At 38.4% G+C, this 18882-nt stretch overlaps 1 protein-coding gene across 1 annotated transcript in view; it reads left to right on the forward strand.

The window, feature by feature from the left end:
• Positions 1-18882, forward strand: part of MED12L (mediator complex subunit 12L) — a 306083-nt gene that overhangs the window by 18981 nt on the left and 268220 nt on the right. Inside the window, exons 3-4 of the mRNA XM_065411423.1 lie at positions 3266-3457; positions 5687-5846. Coding sequence (XP_065267495.1) covers positions 3266-3457; positions 5687-5846 — 352 coding nt within the window. The remainder of the gene's footprint in view (positions 1-3265; positions 3458-5686; positions 5847-18882) is intronic.

The raw sequence follows: 18882 nt of genomic DNA on the forward strand, positions 1-18882 counted from the left end.
GAATGAGGGACCCGCCGCTGAAGACCCCTTTGAATTGGCCGCCCCAAGCACTTGCTTCCGAAGCTGGTGCCTGGAGCCAGCCCTGTGCAGTACTATGTCCAGTTCTGGGCGCCACACTTTAGGAAAGATATGGACAAACTGGAGAGAGTCCAGAAGAAAGATACTGAAATGATAAAAGGCTTAGAAAACCCGGTGTATGAGGAAAAGTTAGAAAAACTGGACTCCTTTAGTCTTAAGAAAAGACTAGGTGTGGGGGTGGGGAGAACGTGATAACAATCTTCAGATATGTTAAGGGCTGCTATAAAGAGGACTCTGATCAATTTTTCTCCATGTCCACTGAAGTTAGGACTAGAAGTAATCAGTTTAATTTGCAGCAAGGGAGATTTAGGTTAGATATAAAGAAAAGCATTTGAATAGGCTTCCAATGGAGGCTGTCAAGTTCCCATCATTGGAGGTTTTTAAGAACAGGTTAGACAAACACCTGTTCAGGGATGGTCTATGTAAACTTGTTCTTGCCTTAGCACAGAGAGCTGGACTAGATAACTTTTCTTGGTCCCTTACAGCCCTCTATGTGGAAAAAAGGGTACTTAAAAACTGAGTACTGTATACTTGACATAATACCAGATTGTAACATTTCAGTCTGAAAAAGGTAATTACTTTTTGTTTCCAGTCTTACGTTTTCATGGTTTATAAAGGCAATAATGACTTTCTTTCCTTGTAGGTAATCATTGCTGGTATAAAGACACCTGCCTTGTGGTGGGCCCTTAACTATTCCAGCTGTTTACTTACTGCCAGGAAATACCTTCCCCATCAGCCATTGTTGCGTGTTTGATTTTATTCAAATGAACATTTTTTTTAAAATGTAGTTTTGAATTGTATTTACTGAAACTTCACATAAATTTTTTTATGAAGAAAGCTAAGCAAGTATCAAAGTACTGTAAAGCTCAGTAAAATATTAGTAAAACTCTTCTAACATGATCATTACAGCTGATAACTCAAATTATTTTTTGAAAACAAGGTTTTTCGAAGGAAACAGAGAATTTCTTTTTTTCCTCCTCTGTTCTCCTCCCCCACTTCCCCACTGGGAAAGGAGGTGGGGGGAAGGAATTATTTATTTATTGACTGAAATCCTGAAGTTTCAAGCAAAATGGAAAAAAACTTAAATGCATTTGTAATTTTTAATAGAAAACACTTATTTTCAGAGCTGGTTGGAAAAGTGATTTTATTGTGATAATAAGTAATCAACTGTTTTGTACACAGAGGACATGTAGCTGTTATTTGGGGAAGCATAAATATCAAAATATATTTGCCAATTTATTCTTTTAAAATATTAAAAGATGCATATACAAATTGGTTCTATTGACAAAATACTAGAGCATTTATGCTACATTCTTGTGGCTTTGGTATCCTCTAGAACTGCTACCTGCAGACACTTGCTTTGTCATTTAACTTTTAATTAGTCTTGAATTGAATAATATTGTATTGTGATGAGATCTTAACTATTCAAAAATACAAACTTAAAAAAAAAACAGTTCTGAGGAAATGCTCATAGCTGTTTAAAACTGTTTTATTCTACATGGCTTAAAATATGTTAAATGTCTATTTTAAAGCCTTTCTGCTGAAATTAAAACTTAACCAACTGGAAACATTCTCCATGAAGATTAAAAAGCCCCCCTCAAAATGGTTTTAAAGTATCCATCTATAATACCTTATGTTGCGATGAAATACTTGTTTTAAGATGTAAATAAATTTGGATAACTTTTTTTTCTTTATCCCATCTTTGTTTTTCCTGCTGTTGGTAGGACAGTCAATTTTGGTTGCACGTATTCCTTGAGGTTTCATCACATGACATCTTTAATTAAAGATGAATCTTTAATTCCTGGAGACTGCAGGACAATCCTGGAGGGTGGGCAACCCTAGCTGTTGGTTGAACCTGAAATTGCTGAAATAATGTAAAAGGCAGTTCCCTCGAGCATTTTTGGCTTAGAAATAGGGCTGTCGATTAATAGCAGTTAACTCACGTGATTAACTCAAATTAATCACAATTTAAAAATTATTCGCGATTAATCGCACCGCTAAACAATGAATACCAATTGATATTTATTAAATACTTTTGGATGTTTTTCTACATTTTCAAATATATTGATTTCTATTACAACACAGACTACAAAGTGTACAGTTCTCACTTTATATTATTATTTTTGATTACAAATATTTGCAATGTAAAAACAATAAACAAAAGAAATAGTATTTTTCAATTCACCTCATACTAGTACTGTAGTGCAATCTCTTTATCGTGAAAGCGTAACTTACAAACGTAGGTTTTTTTTGTTACATAACTGCACTCAAAAACAAAACAATGTAAAACTTTAGAACAGTGGTTCTCAAACTTTTGTACTGGTGACCCCTTTCACATAGCAAGCCTCTGGGTGCGACTCCCCTTATAAATTAAAAACACTTTTAAATATATTTAACACCATTATAAATGCTGGAAGCAAAGCGGGTCGCTGCATAGTAATGTCCCACATGGATACTGCTACAGCACACTGAAAGTCCTGGAGTGAGGCTTAGCAGACTACTACTTGAAAATACAGTATGCGAAGTCATTCACTGTGTTGTAACAGTGTCCACGTGGGACGTTACTGCGTGGTAAGCTGGTGTGTGGGGTAGGGGAAGGGGCATGCACATGACCGCACTCATAACGTGCTATAATGATGAAAGATCGAGGAACAGTGAGAAATGTATTACTGTTAAAGTAGTTATTTTAGACTTGTATTATGGTCTCAATCCAGCAAAGGATTTAAGCACACTTTTAACTTTAAACACGCGAGGAGTCCCGTTAAAATGGAATGATTCATGTACTTAATGTTTAGGAGAATTTTCAATTCTTTCCTGGAATGGGCCTAAATTGGGGAGAATGTTCTGTTGGAGAGACATGGAAGTATGAGTTATAGTGTAATCATTGGAAGTATGATGTCCACTGCATTTTTTTTTTAACTTTATCAGGCATCTTCAAGAGCCTTTTTGTTTACTGCTTGGCTCTATTGGCCCTTCTCTCCTATGACTAGTAATGGTGCTCTGGTGCTTAGCATCAGGAAACTCCAACTCCGAGCTCCAGGGAATTAAACTGTAAGCTCATTAAACTGATAGCTTAGACTAGAGTGATGACTACGTCTATTCAAATGGAAATCCTGTGTGTGTTAATGTACAATAGATGCTTACTTATTGTGTTGTCTTATATTTGTGTTTTTTGTTTTTCCACCAGATTGGCGCTTATTTTAGCAGCATATTAGCAGAAAAGCTAAAACTTAATACTTTCCAGGACACAGGAAAGAAGAAACCACAAGTAAATGCCAAAGATAATTATTGGCTGGTTACTGCTCGCTCTCAGAGTGCAATTCACAACTGGTTCACAGATTTAGCAGGAAATAAACCACTGACTACTTTAGCAAAAAAGGTATAAACAGATTTTCACTCCCCTTCTTTTTTTAATGTTCCTTGCATTTTACAGAGTTGGAGTATTTATGTAATACTTTATTTATATTTATATTAACCAATGCATATTTCTGCATTTATTATTAAAAAGTGACTTGATCTCATTCTGATCACAAAGCAGGCTTTCTATAAATCATTGTGCAGTAAGGGTGTAGATGGATATGGACTCCTCTATATACATCACATGGGGGAAATGCTTTTTTCTCTGTCCTGAGATGTACAGTAATGGGAAAATTGGCATACTTTATAATTGGGGTCCCCACTGAAATCAATATGATTTTGCCACTGACTTCAATGGGAGTAGAAGGATGCTTTGAAATGTTTATTCTTGTCTTTGTATCTTCTTATTCAAAAGAAAAGAGGCTAGATTCCCAAACACTGTCTAAACTGTGAAGTTCTTTGGCTATAGTTAACCTTGGGTAACCAGGTTCTCTGTGTATACGCTTTATTTAGATGTTTTCTGTCTCAATGCAAGAATTCTCCTCTACAAAAATTTCTCATAACAAAGTAGGAAAGTGTTGGAGGTTGATGCAGTATTGAGAGAAACACCTTGCTTTTACTTCAATCCTCTTGAATGCCCTTTACATTGACACCAATACATCCTTACTATCTCTTGTAAATTCGTTTCCTTTCACTATTCTTATTCCTAAGATCTTGCTCAGGTTTGATAGCAGCATGCTTCCAACAGCTCAAGGATGGGGGAAGACATCTTGCTTCTTTTCAGGTTTCTTTCAAATAGCATGACGTGTCTGGAAAAAAATTAGTGTGAAACTAGGAAAAAATTCTATCAAACTCTGATCAGTTAGGAATATTGAGACAATCAAGACCAATGTCAGTCTGGCAATGGAAATCTTAGACTGTGCTTGAGATGGAAACTGGAACCAAAATAACTAAATTGGTGTCATTAGTTATTTTGGTGTAAATCTGTCTGTGACAATCTTATTGTGGAATAAGAGTGCCCTATGAATTTAAGTTACATTGAAATATGGTACTCTTATTCCACAATAAGATTGTGCACAGAGAGACCTGAACAGAGATAAATAAAGCTGTGAGTTATACCAAGTTTGGTTCTGGTTTCTGTGTTTCCAAGGCCTACGACTAAAATGAATAGCGTAGGAATATATACCATCCAGTGCCAGGAGTGAGTGTTTTATAATAAGAGCTATCAACCAATAAGGTTCATTTCTTAACTTAAAAATATGTTAATCTCAGAAGTGGTGATACTGAAAGGATCCTTTAGACTATATTCTTGCTTCTTAGTAAGTGGCCAGGACACTTACATGTCTGAATAGCTGGGATAATTGACCTGCCAATAACACCACAAAGGAATGCTAACACTGTCATGTGTCTAGTAACACAGAGTGGCCCAACCACTGCTGCTGAACACCTGTGAGATACTGTATGAAAAAATTCTACCAGTCAATGTCAAAGATCATAAAAGCAGCCATTATTATACCAGGGACAGCAAGCTGAGCATTCATGCCTTACTCCACAGTATGAAGAACAAGACTACTTGTGGCACCTTAGAGACTAACAAATTTATTTGAGCATAAGCTTTCATGGGCTACAGCTCACTTCATCGGATGCATGCAGTGGAAAACACAGTAGGAATATATATATACACACACACACACACACACACACACACACACACAGAGAACATGAAAGTGTGTATGGTAACACCCATTGTTTCATGTTCTCTCTCTGTGTATATGTGATGTGTGTGTGTGTGTGTGTGTATGTATATGTGTATATATATGTGTGTATATGTATATGTATTCATATTCCTATTGTGTTTTCCACTGCATGCATCCGATGAATTGAGCTGTAGTCCACGAAAGCTTATGCGCAAATAAATTTGGTAGTCTCTAAGGTACCACAAGTACTCCTGTTCTTTTTGCGGATACAGACTAACACGGCTGCTACTCTGAATCCACAGTATGAGTTGTTTTGAAAAAAAGTGTTCAATGGATATGTTTTCCTCCTTAGATATTGCTTCAAAATGCATTATAAAATTATTCCAAATATATGCAAAAAGTTAGATGATCTCCTGAGTTTATGGATTAACATAAAATTCCTTCTGAAGTATATTTTAGAATTAAATAGTCAAAGTCTATAGAAACCCAAGCTGGTTTCCTTACAATTTGTTATATTGGATTTGCTATAGTATTTATTTTCTGTTTCATTCCAGGTTCCTATTCTCAGTAAAAAGGAGGATGTCTTTGCTTATTTAGCAAAATATTCTGTGCCACTACTGCGAGCAGCATGGCTGATCAAGATGACATGTGCCTACTATGCTGCTGTTTCTGAAGCTAAAATTAAAAAACGTCAGGCTACTGATCCAAATATTGGTAAATGAACAAGAATTCTAATGTCTAACTGCACTGTAATAATTGAATGGAACTGTTCCTTTTGTTCAGTGTTCTGGTGTTGCTAGGAAAGTATGTAGCAAAGAATCATTTATTAGTAGGAGTCTTACTTTTTTTCAATTAGGATTTCTATTCCCCTGTCCCGCACTCCTCCCCAAATCGTCAAATAATACAAAGCGCTATAAGATATAAAATATTGCCCCATACAATTACCCCTCCACCTGTCAAATCAAATCCCAAATCTCTAATCACTTTATTGAAAAGAATATACTGTATCTTAATCATCAGCTGCTGACATTCATCCCAGTGTAGAGAGCTCACCTAGGGGTCTATGGCCATTCAAGTTCCTCTTATTATGAAGTTAAAGGCTTAAATGGCCAGAGGTCCTTGTATGCTAGGATGAATGTCATCCTGGAGTGAATTGAATTGTTACTTTGAAAAGCCTGAAATGAAATTTGAAAGTTTATATTTTAGGCATAATTATATTTAAATGATTGTGGGAGCACTTTTCATTTCACCAGTGGGGGTTGAATGCTACCTTCTGGCACCAACCAGAAGTACTGGGCCAAGTACTGAATGTACCATGTATGTGAACATGAAACTCTAAAGAGCTTTCAAGAACCGTGACAATGGCATGCTCTTTCAAGAGCAATGGGGAATTTATGTCTTCCTGCTGAACTCCAACTTGAAAACATATTTGCAGACTGTTCAAGGCTGGAGAGTTTACATTTAATGTCAGATTTTATGTATGTACAGTCAGGGTTGGCTGCCTGATCCAGATCTGACCTGTATGTCTTTCTCAGTGTTGTCAGAATAGCTTAGTGTGAGCTCGCTGGGGCAGGTACTGTCTTCTCCCTTCCTTGTGTGTACAGTGCCTACCAGAATGGTGCTGCTGATTGTGGTTCCTAGGCACTACCAGAACATAAATAATAATTGGAACAAGCCTGCTCCTGGGGGAAATAGCCATATATCAGATCAGAAAAATGGCATAAGTCATTAGCATGGTCCATCTTGTTCCCGCTACCCATTTTCCATTTCCTCTGGGACAAGCCCACTATTCCCACTGCGGATCTCTCTCTTCTGTACTCTAGCACTATGTCCCTTACCTAAATCCTCCCTCTCTAGCTTCTTCCTACCACTCTTCCTTGTTTGCGGGTTTGTACTAATTTATTATTTGTATTATGGTAACATCTAGAAACCCCAATCAAGAATCAGGGCTGTGTTGTGCTAGGCACTGTGCCAGCCAAATGGCAAATAAAAAGACAGTCCCAACCCCAACCTAGGTATGAGACAGGACAAAATACAGTAGAACCTCAGAGTTACAAACAGAGTTATGAACTAACTGGTCAACCACACATCTCATTTGGAACCGGAAGCACAGAATCAGGCAGCAGCAGAGACAAAAAAGAAAAAGAAAGGAGGAAAAAAAAAAAAGCAGATACAGTACAATACTGTAAAGTCCTAAAAATAAATAAATTAAAGGGAAAGTTTAAAAAAAAAAAAGATTTGACAAGATAAGGGAACTGTTTCAGTGCTTCTTTCGTTTAAATTAAGATGGTTTAAAGCAGCATTTTTCTTCTGCATAGTAAAGTTTCAAAGCTGTATTAAGTCAATGTTCAGTTGTAAACTTTTGAAAGGACAACCATAACATTTTGTTCAGAGTGACAAACAACCTCCATTCCCAACGTGTTCATAACTCTGAGGTTCTACTGTAAATGGGCGAAAAATACAAAATGGGTATCAGGATGAGATAATATATGAACAGAGGTTTTTAGCAGATAAACAGAGGATTTGATAGATACCAAGTCAAGTTGTTAACCTCCGGGGTTTACGGAAAGCATTTTTTAATTTAATATTTAAAGTTTAATACTGAAAGTACTTTTAAACAATTGTTAAACATAGCTGAAGTACATCTCTGCTGCTGAGTGCACCTGGTAAACCCTGACTTTCTGTTTTAAGTCAAATGTCACTTTAAATTGGCAGCTCAGAACTGTGCCTTGGAATCCAACATCAAAGGGACTAAAACTAAATAAAAAATATTTAGCCAGTTTGGAAGTTGGAGAGTGTGCAGATTGTTAGGGATGAAATAATATATGTTTACAACTCTTCCAGTACCTGGAATTAATAATTCCCTTCCCCCGCCCTTTATTTGTAATGTAAACCACTAAGTTAAAGCAAAAGCCCTTTGTTTTTCACTGCAACACTTCCGTGTCCCTGCTATGAGCACCTGTAGTGTGTCTGGCTGTCATATCTTGCTGGTATTTCATGCAAACATTTTTTCAGTTACTATTTGTGGGTTTTCAGCCCCTAAACTTTGCTTTGATTAACACATTTTAAGCTAGACAAGCATGTTTTTCACCTTTTAGCAAAAATCTTAGACAACTTAGCCCTCAAATGGGTATGTACAGAAATAAGTATCTGACCCAACTTTTCAAAAACTCTGAAAGTCTTTGTATTTTGGAAGTTTTAAAACAGTAGTAGATGGAACCAAGGAAACCTGTGGTAGTGCTGCGTGGTGCTAGCACCGTTAATACTAGGTGTGCTATTTTATTTTCCAACCTGCATAACCTGGGGCTTCAGATTCAGAGTCAAACCAGGAAGGAGACAAACTGAGGGTGTCTGCGTATATAGTATTGTTTTTTGGAAATATTGCTGCTCATGGCAAATTCATTAACAAACAAGAGTCAGTTGATTAGTTTATAATCAACTTGATTATGAAATGGACATTGCATTATAAAAATACATTAAAAGAACATTAAGATTGCAAAATCCGTCACTCAGAAGTTGGGAAATGCCAGATCGGAGGTTAACCATGCAACATTAATTTAGCCTTTTAGTGCATATGCATTATGATACAGTCTTTAAGTACATGATCACAGGGTCATTCAGTGCACAGGATGATAATCTAGACACTCAAAAATGTTTGAACTAAGATATTAATGTTTGTGGTTTTGCCCTAGGTTTTGGGCTAAAGTAAATGACAATTTTTTTTTGTCATCAGACAAATGCTAGGGGTTTCTAGATTAGTATTTTAAAACATATTAGTTAATTGGCAATCGGCTAACTTGAGTTAGAACAGGAACAAAAACTTTAGTCTGCCTACTTGTACTCATGCTACTAAAGAAGTCAGGCAAAGGGATATGAAACATAGAAACTAGAATTGTTTCCTATAACTGAAATATTTATAATTTTTTCTGTAAAACATGTGGCATATACCAAATACATGGCATTTTGATATGCTGTAAAGGTTTTCATAGTGCTTTTTGGGGATAATCTATATAACTCACTCTTGGCTTTGGCAGTCTCTTACTAATACATCCATGCTAAACTTATGCTGATCAAACTTTTGTACCACACAAATATGTTGTTTTGGTGTCTTCCACAAGTGTGCTCTGAGAAAAGTTCAGGACAAAAATGTATCCTTGCCCTCAGTACACATCACAAATCATCGAGAGAAGTAATTTGTGATTCTACAAGAGCTGGTCTTGTGTCTCAAGAGATGAAAGGCTTGTACATTAACCCACTGTGCCAGCCAGTGAGGCACAAGTAAATGTGGATTTACTGGCAAGATGAGTTTTCAGGTTGCATTTATATCTTATTAGATAGAAATTGGGTCTTTGGAGGACAGTCTACTGAGGGATCATAAATATTTGAGTTTAAAATAATTATAACGAGAGTATTCTGCAAGCCCACATTTTCCTCTGAGAACCTTAATTTTATGTCTGTCTTTGGAAATGGGGCTGATTATCAGCTTACCATATTCTGAGCACAGCTAGATGGGGGTAGGTACAAAGGATCAGTGTGCAACCACCCCAACCCCAATCCTGGGGCTAGTTCTGAATCAGCTGGATTTTCAGTGTAGGTTAGAGAAGCTTCAGGGTTGCTCTAAACAAGGTTTGGGTGGAAACATCATTTAGGGATGAATTTATTAAAGGGGAAACTGTGTATGCTAGTAAAGAAGATAGGAAAGAAATTGGTAAACTACAGATAGAAGCTAGTGAGGAACAGTCAACTGTAAAAGAGTCCCATTTAAACATAACACATGAAGGCAAGTAACTAAATATTGACAAAATTGTACAAGTGCATATGTACAAATGCTAGAAGTCTAAATACTAAGATGGTGAACTAGAGTGCTTAGCATGAAATGAGGAAGGATATTGATATAATAGGCATCACGGAAACTTGGTAGAATGAGGATACCTAATGGAACACAGTAATATCAAGGTACAAAATGTATAGGAATGACAGTGTAGGCCCTGCTGGTGGGAGAGTGGCGCTATATGTGAAAGAAAGTATGGAGTCAAATAACGGTACCATAGAATCTCTATGGATAAAAATTCCATGTTTGAACAATAAGACTATAGCAGTAGGACTGACCACCTGACTAGGATGGTGATGGTGATTGTGAAATGCTCAGGGAGATTAGAGAGGCTACAGAAGCAGACAATGCAATAATAATGTGGGATTGCAGCTATTCTCATATTGACTGGATATATGACCTCAGAAAGGGATGCAGAAATGAAATTTCTAGACACATTCAAATGATTCCTTCTTGGAGCAGCTAGTCCTGGAACTCACAAGGGGAGAGGCAGTTCTTGACTTAGGCCTAAGTGGAGCACAGGATCTGGTCCGAAAGAGGGTAAAACTGAACCACTTGGTAATAGCGACCCTAGTGTAATTAAAATTACGTCCTTGTAGGGGAAAAATACCAAAGAAACCCACCACAGTAGCATTTAGCTTCAAAAAGGGGAACTATACAAAAACGAGGAGGCTAGTTAAATGGAGATTAAAAGGAACAGTCACAAGGGTGAAATGCCTGCAAACTGTACAGAGGCTATTTAAAAACACCATAATAGAGGCTCAAACAAAATATATATCCCAAGTAAAAAAAAAAAAGCCACTCTTGCTAAACAGCAGAGTAAAAAAGGCAGTTAGAGTTAAAAAGTCATCCTTTAAAAATTGGAAATCAACTACTAATGATGAAAATAGAAAGAGGCATAAACTCTGGCAAGTCAAGTGTAAAATATAAGGCAGACCAAGAAAGAATTTGAAGAGCAACTAGCAAAACACACACAAACTAACAGCATTTTTTAAAAGTACATCAGAGCAGGAAGCCTGCCAAACGGTCATTGGGGCCACTGAACAATCGAGGTACTGAATCAGTGCCCAGAGAAGGCAAGACCGTTGCAGAGAAGCTGCGTGAATTCTTTGCATTGGTCTTGACTGCAAAGGATATGGGTGAGATCCCCACACCCATATAGATCCCATGCCAACATAGAGTGCTTGTACTTTCAGAAAACCTTTGACAAGGTTCCTCACCCAAATGCTCTTAAGCAAAGTAAAGAGTCATGGGATAATAGGGAAAGTCCTCTCATGGATCAGTAATTGGTCAAAAGATAGGAAACAAAGGGTAGGAATAAATGGTCAGTTTTCACAATGGAGAGAGATAAATAGCAGGGTCCCCCAAGGAGCTGTACTGGGACCAGTGATGTTCAGCATATTCATAACTCTCTCTCCACTGTTGAGATCATTTAAGTCCAAAGCTGACTGAAGAGTTACAAAGGGATGTCACTAAAATGGGTGACTGGGTGGTAAAATGGCAGATGAAATTTGGTGTTAAGTGCAAGGTAATGCACCTTGGAAAAAATAATTCAAGTTCTATGTACAAATGGATGATATCAAAATTAGCTGTTCACTCCAAGATCTCTCTTTTGAGTGATATCTTGGATAGTTCTCTGAAAACATCTGCTCAATGTACAGCGGCAGTCAAAAAGGTGAACAGAATATTAGGAATATTGGGAAAGGGATAGAAAATAAGTCAGAAAATATCAGAATGTCGCTATATAAATGCATGGTACGACCACACTTTGAATACTGCGTGCAGTTCTGGTCATCCCATCTCAAAAAAGATGTATTAGAATTAGAAAAGATGCAGAGAAGGGCAACATTTGCTGGTGGATTGTCCCGCCAAAAAAAAAAAAAAGATTTGGTAACCCTAATCAGGTCTTTTAAGGAGTATACTTGAATTTTGGCAGCCTATTTCTCAGTGCTTCTCAATTTCATATATATCTGCTCTTTTCAATAGCGTAGAGAACCCTCTCTTTCAGCTTTTTTCTTTCTGTTGAAAGAATTTAACTATTTTTTGTTTGCTTGGATGCTGGTAACATGTTGCATTTTAGATCTAGGACATGGGGAGAAAGAGGTGGCTAAGCAGGATGCAATTGTTCATCTGCAATTTTTCCAAATCTGAAACAGCTCATGTGCCACACCCGTGAAGAGTGTTTTCTGGGTGTGGGGTGTCGGAGAGCATTTTGCACTGTAGCATAGATACACCTTGATCTGTCCCACCAAGTCTTGTAGCTTATTCTGTCTGGGAGTGTGGCCAGGCCATAATATGGGCCAACACTAATTCATCCACGGAAGTTATTCCAAGACCACTCTTTCTTCCGCTTCTTATATGCCACTCCTCAAAGTAAGCTGCCGTGTGCATAGAGCATTCTGGAATTGCGAAGGAGAAAATGGTGCTTTTGTCATTCAAACAAGTCAAGCAAGAAAGTGCAAAAGATAGGCTCAATCATGCAGCCTTAAATTATGTGAGTTGTTGCCCTGAAATGACTTATGAGCTGTAGGATTTATTTTTGTAATGACTGTTATTTGAATGTTTCTGTCATTAGAAAGGATTGTGTCACAGGACATGACACATGCTGAATGTACAAATGAACTGGGAAACACAAACGAGCAAAACTGTGACCTAACATGAGAACACACCAAACAAAATAAAATCATATTTGCAAAAATCTGCAAACTTAAACTGACTTGTTATAAATATCAAGTATTTTTGTATAGGATCCCCTGTCCTCCCTTTCTGTGCACAGTGGGATGTTAGTTCCTTGAAAGTGAATAGAAAATACCTTTTAATTAAAAGGGCAAAAAAAAGAGAGGGCACTCTTAAAATCCCAAATCATTAGTTAGATATCATTAGACTAAAAAGGATAGTTTTTTCAAAACATTGCATGTTTCATATTGTAAGAAAAGCAAATCTGTCTCTAGGCAAGGAAGTGTACTTTCAAGTTGCTGGACAAGTAAGGCCCTACAGAGCCTGCACAGTTCAGTTAAAGGTACAGAAAGATTGGAAGGACAGGATACATATGCCTCAGTGTAGATGCTAAGCATGGGGTGAGGGGATAGGAATTTTTGAGTTCTAATACCAGCTCTTTCACTTACTGTCTGGATGATCTTGTAAAGTCATTTAATCCCCCGTGACACTTTCCCCATGTGTAAAACATGGGTAAAGATACTATTACTTCATTATTGAAGTGCCCAGAGTGCATGCAACACAGCATAAAATGTGGTCCCTGCCTGAGAAATTTACAATCTGAAAAGACATATGAGGCATGCTAGAAATCCCAGGAGAGGGATTATTCGAGCATATATATTTTTTAATTTAATTTGGAGATGACATTTGTACTATTATGGACTGGGTTTGAAAGGAGCGAGATGCCTAGCATACTGGGAATAGGCTGTGGGGTCAGCAAGGGAGAAAGCATGAAGATGAGAGGAGATGGGGGGAGAAGTGAAGTAGGATTCATGAGCAAAGGTGATGGTGGTAATAACTGAGAACAGCCAGGCAGAGAAGGTTTGAGCAGGAATAGAAGGCAAGGTGGGCAGTTGAATTTGGGTGGGGATAGGTGAGAGGAGGTCTGTGGAGGGATTCAGTGTGAGCTGATATTGTCCAAGTGGTAGTAGTTGCATTCTAAATGGAGTGGAGGAGAGCAATACAGGAATGGTAGAGGGCAGAAAGATGACGCTTGAAGTATTCAGGAGGATAATCAATGCATGGACAAGCCCTTTAGCCGTAGGCACAAGAGTGGAAATTTGGAGATATTGGAAAAGAATGAGTAGGATTTGGTAACTACTTGGATATTGGGGAATAGGAATGGAGAGGAACTGAAAAAAAGAGGTTGTGAGCTTGGCTGAAAGGAAGGGCGGTTAATTGCAATGGAAAAAGAAGAGAGAGAGAGAGAGAAAGAAGTGCCTAAGAAGAAAGAAATTAGGAGTTCTTTCTATCCTATGTGGCAGGGGAGTTGTGAAGATTGTTTAATGTTTGTGCTGTGATTTGAGATACAGAGTACAGTAGAAGTGGTAAATAGTTACAGCACTACGAGTTCTAGGTAAAAACTTCTTCATACTGCAGGTATTAAGAGGATCTCACTTTCTGTGACACGCACAGACTTTAACCAAACTCCAAAGATAAAGTTAGAGAAACTCCCAACATTAGAAAATAGGAAAATTAAGTCATCCACGCAGACTTAACTCTGTCCTCATCCCTGCTAGCCTTCTGTTCTTTCCACTGTCACATCTAGACTTTTGGAGAATGTTTCTTTGTCAGGACTTTTAAGAGGTTTTTGCGGCCTGTGGCAGTTTGGTTTTTTCACAAAGTGAATGGTCATGGCAGCCTGAAAAAAGCCATCTTTAAATCTGAACACATTTTTTTAAATTGTGTGACAGTGTTGTAGGTTAATTTAGGATTGGATAATTTATGACTATATAATACTATTGCACCTGTGACTATGAATGTATTTTGACTGCATATTAGTAGCAGCAAACTCCTAAAGCAATGAACTTGAGCTACAGAGGCAGAAAACAGTGTTGTGTTGAATTAATAATTCTCATTCGGGAGTCTAAATATGAAAACAGGTGAGAGCAATAGGCAAGACACTGGGGAATAGAATGTCACAGAAAAGGTATAGATTCAGAAGGGGAAAAAGCAATGTTTACAATGTAATAATCCGTGTATTTAATAGAGTGGCTGTAATGAAAGGAAATGAAACAAAGTTAAGTTAACCTAGTTTAGTTGTGCATTTGGCAGTTAGGACCTTGTTTTTGCATCTCATCCAAAAGATGGGACCTTTGGCACAGTGCTGTCTTGCAAGTGTATGGATTTAGTACTGTCACCAACAGATAAGAGTCTCTTACTGAACTGGCAAAATGAACGAGTTGTGTTGTCCTGGGTTTTCCTTAGAGCGCGCTCCCATCAAACTTCTGTCCGGGTCTGGCCTTGTATATTCTGTGCAATCTAAGGATGACACAATTGCAGCTTGAGGCAAGTTTCTGCAACACTGTTAAGATCGATTTCCCAAGATACAGTAATAAATGGTAGAGATGGGTCTGTGCCATGATGCTTAGATCAGGCATTCTCCAAAGTCTGAATGTGTTTGGACCCAGTGTTCAGGTTTGGGCCCAGATACTCTGTAATATGTAATGATTGCTAGAGTGCATTTCAGAACTCTGTTGAAATGGGACCGCGTCCCATCACCAGTGACTGGAAAAAGGCCAAAAACATTGAATTAGGTTCATGCCTCCATGTTCTGTTCTCATTTCCTTAAGTCAGGCAGAGGAGCCCCCTCCTATCTCTCCCTGATATTGGACTTGGCTGATCTGGGGTCCGTGCCTCTTGTCTGTTACTGACAAAAAGTGCTTTTTGGTGGGATAAATGTCTGCCTTTTTTTCCCCTTCCCTCTCTGCTGCTCCTTTCCCCCCTTTTCTCTATAGGAGAAGCTCATCTCCATATCAGTGAAGCAGATCTGCAACTTTTTTGGGGACTGACCGCCTTACTTATGACTACCTCTAACTCCCTGTTTCACCCTTATCACTTTTTGTGTGGGCAGAATCTCTTCTCTTTCACCCCAAGCACTGGGGTTGGGGTACGCATTGCAACAGGGCCTTTCCTAGCCCTCATGACCGTTCCAGTTGGTGTATGTGGGTGCAGCATTGGGTCCTCTGCTGCCTTTCCCCAGGCCAGGAGTGTAGGGGAAGGGCTTGCCAAAGCAGGCCCTCCTTCTTCTCCCTGTAGGGAAAAGGACTGGGGAGATCGTGGGGTGTTTGCAGTAGGATCCTCTTCTTACCCTGTAGATGTGATAGAAGAGGATCCCTAGATGAGAATCTGCCCCCCCCCCCCGCTTCTCAGTGATGCATGTGTTTTAGTGCAGCTGCTGATTGGTGGCTGGGCTGCTGAGTTCATCTCACATGTGAGTTCACATCACCTTCCTTTTCTCCTCTTCCTCCTGTGACAGTCACTTATATCACAACAGCAGGGAGGCAGAAGGCAGTGTCAACTCCTGATGGGGTCTGCTGCTGGCCCAGCAGTCATGGATGGAGGAGAGGGAGCACGCAGACTTCAGAGGGAAGGGAAAGAGACTGATGGTGTCACTGTGGGCTCTGTGCCTCTTTCCCTTCCCCATCCCAAGTTCTCTCTAACGTAGAAACATTTGGAGAAGAAGAGTCTCTAGGTCCTGTCCCTCAACCCTGTGACCAGTGCTGCCTTGCTTCTCTTTTACTTTTTTTCTATTCCTTGCCTGTCACACTCTCTCTTCTCTTCTTCCCCAACCTGTTATTAGTTTGTATAGAACATATAGTGTCCTAGGCACTTACTCACCTGTCTCCCATCTCCTGCTTTTGCTATTCCACTCCAGCCTCTGACCACCTTTCTCCTCTTACCTCTACTCCAAACAGTTTTAGGGATAGACCCTAGGAGGAGTTATAGTATTAACCGCTAGAAATAAGTTTATTGCTTCCCTAATCACGGTGAATAGCTCTGCTAATGATCTTCGCTGAGACAGCACATCATGCTATCCCAGGGAGATAAAAAATGACACTGGATTAGGTCTGAGTACCAAAGGCATATCTTCTCAGCCTGGAATGAATATTGGTAATGCTGCATTTAAACCAAAGAATTCTCTCAAACTATCTTGACTTAAAAAAAATAATAAAAATAAATAAATAAATAAATACGTTGAGTCTTCTGAGCAAAATCAATGGTCCAGATCCTCAGTTGGTGTGACTTGTGGCATAGCTTCAGTTTACACCAGCTGAGGCAGTATTTGTGAAGAAAATGTTATTCTGCTTACTGGAAAGGGAGAGCCAGTGGTATGTCAGAGGGAAAAATAGGTGGGTGGATACTTCTGGTTTCAGTTCTGTCTTTGGTCAGTTCCATGATAGAGGAGGCACATGGCTATCAGAATGGAATGAGATAACAGGACTATCCTAAGGCTGATGCACTTAGTTTTTGGTTCAGTATTACATTAGTGTTCCAACACAGATTTCATTCTGAATGTGCCAAATGGGTGCTAAAGGTTACATTATGCATGCAAGTTCGCTATTTTGCAAAGGTTATTTAGAGCTTTCTGAGAATAATTATACAGTACATCACTGATTAGTTTTTGGCAGTCTTCAAAATGTTTCAGGTCTGTGCCTTAAGTAATGAAAATGATTCATTCTCCATGGTTTCTAACTCAGTGGCACTGAGGTACTGGTAATAAATTGCCTTGGGAAAATTATCCTTTCACCGTGTGACATTGAAAAGAAGTGTGAAATGGTGGATTTGCAATAGTTTTTAGAAAATTGAGTGAGTGTTTTGAAGCAAATATTTACTAAACATTTCTATATAGTTGTTTTAAGCTTAAACAACACTGAAAATTACTACACGTTTTTATACCAAACCACTAGCTTTGGAGAGAAAACCCTTCCAAAAGATATTGATGGTAGAAGAAATTCAGGGAAAAAGATTCAAAGATGAGCAAACTAGCGTAAAGTCTGAGGATCAAATATTGCACAGACCACAATGAAAATGTTAGCCTTTCATATGGGGAGTCCCTGTAGCTTTGATAGTAAACAGGTTTAGACCGTCAAAGCAGTGCTTTTATGCATTCATAGAAGAATGTACTATTCTCAAATATGCTGCATGCTGGTTAAACATAACTCTGTAACATATTTGTCTCTTGTGGGACATTAAAAAATATCCCTAGTAAATTCAGCTGTACTGTTAAGAGGATGGAAAAGAGGAATTCTAAGGTAGGTAATCCTTCACCTAAATTATCACCCCACATTAATTTAGAGTTTGTCTGGACAGAGTTAGTGTGTGGCAAGCTGAGATGTGAATCTATAGCACATTAGCATGCGCGTATCAACTGTCCATGTAGACCCTGCTACCACCCACTCCTGCATTTATACTAATTTTAAGAAAAGTTCCACCATATTTTGTGTATTGCTCTCATACTGGGTCCATATTTCTGAGATTATCTGAATAAGAATGACAGAAATGCAGCAATTGCATCATTATTGCAAAACTTCACACAGCCTTTTACTACATTGTTCACTTCACTCTAAACTTAAGAACGAAACACTCAATGAGGTAAATGGTGGTGGTTTAATTAACTTTGTTTAGCATTGTTCTGTGTATGGCAAGATCAAAGCTTGTGATGTCGGTGGTAGTTTGTATTCACAGAAATCCTCTTCATGTGCACAGATGATAAATGCTTAATTGTGTCCTGTGAGGTGTACAAGTCAGACAAAGGACAGCATCTGCAAGATGAGAGGGGTGTTTTGGGCTTTTGAAAGGCAAGACATCAGAAGACTTTACAAATATTAATGTAAGGTTCAACAAATGGCCCACATGACTTCAGTGAAAATGTTAGGAGTTCAGACAAGAGCATCTGCCAACAGGAAGACCCAAGGTTTTGGGTGTAATGAGCTAGAAGGAAAGATTTAGGGCCAAATGTTCAATTTGGAGTTCCTCAAAATAGGCATTTAAATTCATATTCAGACACATTTTACATGTCTATGTTAAGGTATCTGCATTTCAAAGGATGAAAAAGAGGTCATGTTGGGGTAGAAATCTGAGGCATAGCCTTTTAAAAAGAGTGCTACAAAGATTAGATGGAGAAATTGTTCTCCATAGCTATCAGCTGTAAGGTTAGAAATAATGGCTATTTTCTGAAGCAAGAAAAGGTACAGTTAATAGAAGAAGCTGTTTTGGTAAACTCAACAGGGCAGTGGGACATACCACAAAAAGAAATTAAAATATTATTAGTAGAAATCTGAGTCATATTTTGAGTAGCCAAAAGTGCTGAGATTAAAGTAATAGGAAACTCACTCTTTTGGTTAGCAAAATTCCAGTGGGCTAAAACTGGAGGGTTTGGGTCACACCCCAAAAGTTTGCTTGGAATACTGAGTTTGCCAT

This window comes from Emys orbicularis, chromosome 9 (assembly GCF_028017835.1).
Source record: "Emys orbicularis isolate rEmyOrb1 chromosome 9, rEmyOrb1.hap1, whole genome shotgun sequence".
NCBI lineage: Eukaryota > Metazoa > Chordata > Testudines > Emydidae > Emys > Emys orbicularis.